At 38.4% G+C, this 6,670-nt stretch overlaps 1 protein-coding gene across 1 annotated transcript; it reads right to left on the bottom strand.

The window, feature by feature from the left end:
* Positions 1-687: 687 nt before the first annotated feature.
* c1ql3a (complement component 1, q subcomponent-like 3a) lies at positions 688-4,120 on the bottom strand. The gene is made up of 2 exons (XM_052113722.1): positions 3,154-4,120; positions 688-1,489 (listed from the first exon to the last, which is right to left on the bottom strand). Exons 1-2 carry the CDS (start codon positions 3,766-3,768, stop codon positions 1,310-1,312), a joined length of 795 nt encoding a protein of 264 aa, XP_051969682.1. The 5' UTR covers positions 3,769-4,120; the 3' UTR covers positions 688-1,309.
* Between the last annotated feature and the right edge of the window lie 2,550 nt (positions 4,121-6,670).

Below are 6,670 nucleotides of genomic sequence, written 5' to 3'. Positions count from 1 at the left end.
CAGACACAAAAAAGAAAACAAATTCTATAGTTTTGACACCCTAATACTGCAGACTACAGTAAAAGGCTGAAAGCATGAACTATTCTGGTATATTTCACTGCAAGCCATTGCAACCAAGGTATTATGGTCCTAATTCATAATTAGCACTCACAAACAGTCAAGGACGAATAGCAGATGTACCGTGGGGTCCAAAAGTCTGAGACCAATGTTTTCACTACAAATTACAGTAAATTATCGGCATAACAAATTGGGTGGAAAAGAAGATTCATAAAAAAATACAAATACATGAATTTCACAGTTTCGTAATATTTGGTACGTCCCTCTTTTGGTTAAATGACAACATGCACTCGAGCTGGCATGGACTTTATAAGTTTGTGCAAAACCTGATGATTCCTGTTAACCAGCATGATTTGAGAATGTTCCAATGAGCATCTTGTGTGCTTCAATTGAAGCAAGGAAATCTGACCTTCTGTACAGAGTTAACATGGTCAAAGTCACAAGGTTTCAATGAAAAATGTCCAGATTTTTTAAATCGTTGGCTTTGTAGGTCTTTCGTTTAATGGAGTATTAGTGCAAAAGGGCACCATTTTTTATATTATTTATTTGAAACCATAAAATGTCTTTGTTTTACATTTGTCAAAATACTAAACTAAACTTTTTAAATCAGGTTATGAATGCCAGATTTTCAATGTGGTCTCAGACATTTGGACCCCACTGTATATTGTGCAATAGGAACACAAGAGGTACATTTCGATCCGGTTACATTTGATTTTGACATAATTCGTGCAAATGCTCCATGATACGCATATTAGGAAATTAAAGCAACATGAAACTCATTTAAGCATCTGATTTGCCTGGCATTACTGAGATGGCCTGATTATTACGAACAGTAAGTGTATTTGAATAACAAGTATTGTAGTATACTTTATTGCACATATAACTGATTATGTCAGATTACACATTATAAAATATCTCACAGGCTTCTTTGATAGTCACAGACATAAATAGACACAGAACTCCAGTAACTCCCTTAGATTCTTCTTTGCCGATTCTTCTTTACATATTTTCGAGTGTAAATCTTTCCTCTTTGTGATGAAGTGCTGGTTCCTGGGCCGTATTTGGTTCATTCTTGATTTTTGGATTACAGGGCATTGCTTTCTGCCTTCTCACCCACACCTATACACTAATGATGAGGGGGTTTGAGCAGGTCTGTCTACTTGCCCCAGGCCCGAAGGAAAAATAAAAGCGGAGGAATAGTGAAGGAGAAGAAGAGACCATTCTGGAGAGGTGAGTAGTTGGTGCGTATGTCCTAATCGGCGTATATGATAAAACCAGAGAAGGTGCTGTACTTGTTGTTGTTGCCCCCGTGGGCTTTGCCCCCATCTAGTTTGATGTAGACTTCATCTCCTGGCTCCAGGTGAAGAACGGCACTGTTGCTGGCGTAGTCATAGTTTTGATCCGCGTCTTGGGCGATGGCACTAGCGCGGACCTGCGGGAGGAAAGGAATGTTTAGTTCAACATTCAAAAGCTCTGGATGTCAAACCCCAAAATTGCTGAGTATTATATATGCTTCCCATGCCTAAAGGCGTAAGCAGATAAGAGAGACCCATCCCAAAAAAAAAAAAAAGAGTGAGATTTGAGGTTTGGAGATTTCGATTATGGCCTTTTGTGCATAACAAAAAAATAACAATGTTTATTATGTTATTGTCCCACTATATCATTAGTATACCATATATCTATATAGTCTAATGATAGACACACCCCCAGACCTTTAGTATCACAGAAAAGCATGGAATGATGCCTTTAAATGCACCAGGACTTGAAACAGTGCCATGTATATAACAATGACAACAAACCAATTCAAAATATGACAAACATGGTTTTAATGGAGAACAAATATAATCAATCATTGCATACTGTAAAATAGCCATATGTCTGAGAAATATGAAATATATGACCATTTTACAGTATGCACATGGGTAAAACTACATTTACAATTTTACCCAGGTAAACTTAATTTCAGGAACACAGACAGCTTAATGCCTGCAAAAATGCCTTTAATATAGTATATATAATGAGGCTGTTCATTACGTATCTCTTGTGCTGTGTTGTATGGTACATGGAAAACTGCTTGAACTCACTGACGCTGTTGAATCTATTAACAGTTTAAGTGTTTTTATTTAAGTCATTCATTTTCACCATGCGGAAACCCAAATCACTCCTTTAACTCAAGTTTAATGCCGCTTTGAGAAAAATAGAAAATAAAAAAATTAATTTAATATCATCAGACAAAAGCAGTTTTCATAAATGATAAATATTAATTATTAATTTTCAACAGCAGAACATCTGGTAGAAAGACTCTATTCATTGTTTTAAAATGTATCTCTCAAACCAGAGCATCCGAATATGTTATTAAAAGTTTGTAAATTAATTAACTGGTACTGGAATAAAATATTCTGACAACAATTAAAGTAATAAGACTGTTATACAATAATAATAATAATAATAATAATAATAATAATTATTATTATTATTATTATTATTATTATCGTTATATTATTATATTACTAAACATAATTATTCATTGTTTCCTATCCATCAATATTATGTTATGACATATAATATAATAATATTTTATAGTGTGTGTGTGTATGTATGTATATATATATATCTATATATATATATATATATATATATATATATATATATATATATATATATATATATATATATATATATACACACACACACACAAACATCACTTATATATTATTATATTATTTTTTATATTTAATACAAAAACTTGATAACTGACATCAAAAAATGTTTTAATGGTCTGATACTTTTATCCCAGATGTGTCAACAGCCTCCTGAAAAATGTTTTTTATTTGAATAGGTCAGATACCGCCTAAATATAACCTGAACAGGCACACAGTCTTCTATGCACAGAAAGAAAGAAAGAAAGAAAGAAAGAAAGAAAGAAAGAAAGAAAGAAAGAAAGAAAGAAAGAAAGAAAGAAAGAAAGAAAGAAAGAAAGAAAGAAAGAAAGAAAGAAAGAAAGAACTTGGTTCATATGCCATTCCTCTGATGTGCAGAATATTTTAACACATAAAGTGGTGTGTGTTGGTGAGTGTTGTGTGTGCGCGCGATCACCTGGTTGTTTTTACACAGATCAGCCCACATGCTGGTTCCGTCTCCTCCCCGCATGAGCACATGGTAAGTAAAGAAGTAAATTCCCGGTATGGAGCAGGTGAATTTCCCAGTCGTAGGGTCGTAATGATTCCCGAGATTCGTGACCACATCGTCAAACTTCAGCAGCTCGTAGCCCTCGTGTTGCTTTTTGAGCCCTGCGTAAAAGGCTATTTTGGGAACGGTGCTGTAAGTAGCCGCGCTGATGGCACCGGTGGCCACATTCGGTCCCGGTTGTCCCGGTAATCCAGGTCGGCCCGGTTCTCCTCTCTCCCCGGGAGGTCCAGGTGGCCCCGGTTCCCCATGCGGGCCCCTCGGTCCGGCTTTGCCCGGGCGCCCTGGTTCACCTTTCGGACCTTGTATAAAAGTTGGTAACGACTGCATAAGGTTGCTGTCCCGGACCGTGTCTGCTGAGACCGTGCTGGTAGGAGATTTGGTGCCATAAGGGTCGCAAACCATTCTGCAGGTGCCGAGCATCTCGTAGTGCGCGGCGGAGGTCCCGGCGGAACTCACCAAAACCGGTATTAGGATCACCAGCACTAAGATCATGACAACGCCGAGCACCCCAGCCACGATCATCCGCTTCCTGCTGACGAGTCGTGTCAGGACCGGCCGGTCCTCTTGTCTACTTTTGGGCGAAATTTTGAAAGCTGGCGAGGGACCCGTACAGATGAGAGGAAAAAGTCCAATGGTTTTGTGAGTGAATTTTTGGCCTGGGCCCCAACCGCTTCTCTTTCTTTTTTTTCTTTTTTTTTTCTTCTTCCAAACTTCTTTTCTGCTGATGTTGTCTCACTCAAGTCGCACTAAAACACAGCCCTGCCTCAGCATCCGCACATCTCCAGAAGCGCATCACCATCAGCATCTCTCCATGTGGACGCACAAAGAAAAAAACTCCACTGATGGGCGACAAAAGAACTCCGTTATCCTTCCTTCGCTTTTAAAGTCTTTCTTCCGTGCACAAAAGACAGGATGAGCTGGGAATAGCAGGATAAAAGTGGGTGACATGAAGATCTGGAGAAGACGCTCTGTGCGCGTGTGTGAGCGCGGTGCAGGACAGGAGAGAGAAAGAGGGAGGGAGAGATCGAGCACCGTCTTATAACACACCAAAACGCAAAAAACCACAGACACCCAAAAAATCTATCTAGAACTCTCCAGGAAAGACATAGGGGGGGAAAAAAGAAGCAACTAAACCCAAATCAGACGCGACAAACTAGACAAAACGCACTTTAAAACAAAGCGGGCATGTTGACACACCACGTGGGGTACGTTTTTAAAAAGGGAAGCTGCTGTTTATTGACAATGATTTGAGAAGAATATAATTTTTTTTGAGAAATACTATACATAAAGTAAAAAAGAAATAAAAATAAATCTTCCCAAACACATTTGTTTTTAAAACTTATAATAGGGGTTTTTAATGTCTTTTCAGCAATATTTTACCAGTAAAAATGTTTTGTATATTTAAAGACATATTCCGGGTTCACTTCAAGTTAAGCTTGATTAACAGCATTTGTGGCATAATGTTGGTTAGCACAAAAAAAATGTTTGACTCCTTTTCAAAAGTCAATGGGGCCAATCCATAAATGCTAAAACACTCACTGTTCCAAAAATTGGCCCCATTCACTTCCACTGTAAGTGCCTCATTGTGACCTCAATTTTTATTTTATTTTTTTTAAAAGAAAAGGAGGGACGAGTCAAAATAATTTTTTTGTGGTAATCAATATTATGCCACAAATGCTGTGGACTGAGCTTCATTTGTTCTGAACCCGGAATATTCCTTTAAATACACATATTTAGTAAGGAGTGGTGGTGGCGTAGTGGGCTAAAGCACATAACTGTTCATCAGAAGGTCACTGGTTCGATCCCCACAGCCACCACCATTGTGTCCTTGAGCAAGGCACTTAACTCCAGGTTGCTCCGGGGTGATTGTCCCTGTAATAAGTGCACTGTAAGTCGCTTTGGATAAAAGCGTCTGCCATTCTCACCCCAACTTGTCACATACGGACGCTTGGGCAGTTTCGTCGCTTATTGACACGCCGGGTGTACATTTGGCGTCATTTTTCAACGCGCAGGGTAGTCCGATAGACTTCTATGTATCTCTGAACCGGAGCGTGTAGCGTTGAAATTTCACGTCTTGGGTAAGCTGACGCCGCGAATGGGTCGAGAGTCGAGACTGCAATAAATAAAAATAAAAAGGAATAGGCTACAATGGCCCTCCAACTGTTTACGGACGCGTCGTAAAATGACGCCAAAGGTACACCCAGCGCGTCAATAAGTGACGCCAAGGGGTCCTGCCCTAGCGTCCGTATGTGACGAGTTGGGGTGTGAGAATGTGTTGATTCAAATTATAGTAAAAGCAATGATCAAACAGCAAAATTGGAAACGTAACACATAAAACACTCTTTTGACTAACAGGAATTATAACAAACTGTGTGGAATTATAAAATATAAAACATATGTGACAACCTGCCCCAACCTGACATTTATGAAAAATACCCTCGTCCTGAGAATACAGTTAAACTTTTCGGTTATCTCATTATATGGAAAAGTGTAATTATATTGTTCACCCTTGAATGTCAGAATGTGGTTTTATTGTGTTCACAGCTAAAACATTATAATGTAAAGGATAGAATTCACAAAAATATCCTAATTTTGAAATAAGTGAAGCATTTGTGCAATTGGACCTTTGACTCAAAGCCTTGTAGTTACTGAGATACGGCCCTTGTGACATCTTGCCCTGGTCACCCTACATATAAATATAACAGATACTGCAATATAAAGTGAAACCTCTAGATATTTTTTGGCCTCATTAAAATGGGTTTCTTGTTGACTTTTAAACGTGCAACCCCAAACTTTTGCATTCATGCAGTCCCTTTTTAGTCAAGTTGACATTCTGGGTCACAACATTTAAAAATGAATCTATTGGAAATATTTATTCACAGTTCTGTATGCGTAAACGAAAATGAACTTTGAAGGTACCTGCTGTACTGCTAAATGACACGACTGCCAATAGTATAGACCTGCTAGTGATGCGCTGCCACTACAGGACGCGAGAACAAATCATTCATTTAACTTCGATTCGAGAATCAACATTTTTACAGTTGCACAACAGTTTGGATGCATCTATCAGACAATTCAACAGGTTATTTGTGCAATGACCTCGGTTTTGTACTACTATTGGTTGGACAATAGTGCTTCTACAAAAAGTTATATGGTGAAACTATGGTACATTGATATATACCATGGCATTTACATGGTACTCCAAGGTACTTTCAGGAACAATGCAATACTACCATGGTACATGTCAAAAAACATATAGTAGTACCTTTGTACTTTTTGCTACTTTTTTTGTAAATGTGTCAGTGGACTGATCCTGGAGGTTGTTTGAAAGCTCACAAACATTGGCATCCCCAATCAGCATGCAAGCCATTCATGGTTACCTCTTTAGCAACTTGGTAGGCATATTGTGCTGTAAGATCTTGAA

Source organism: Xyrauchen texanus, chromosome 41 (genome assembly GCF_025860055.1).
Source record: "Xyrauchen texanus isolate HMW12.3.18 chromosome 41, RBS_HiC_50CHRs, whole genome shotgun sequence".
Taxonomy (NCBI): domain Eukaryota; kingdom Metazoa; phylum Chordata; class Actinopteri; order Cypriniformes; family Catostomidae; genus Xyrauchen; species Xyrauchen texanus.
Note: the sequence above shows the minus strand (reverse complement) of the source record. Positions and strands in the feature narration are given on the sequence as shown.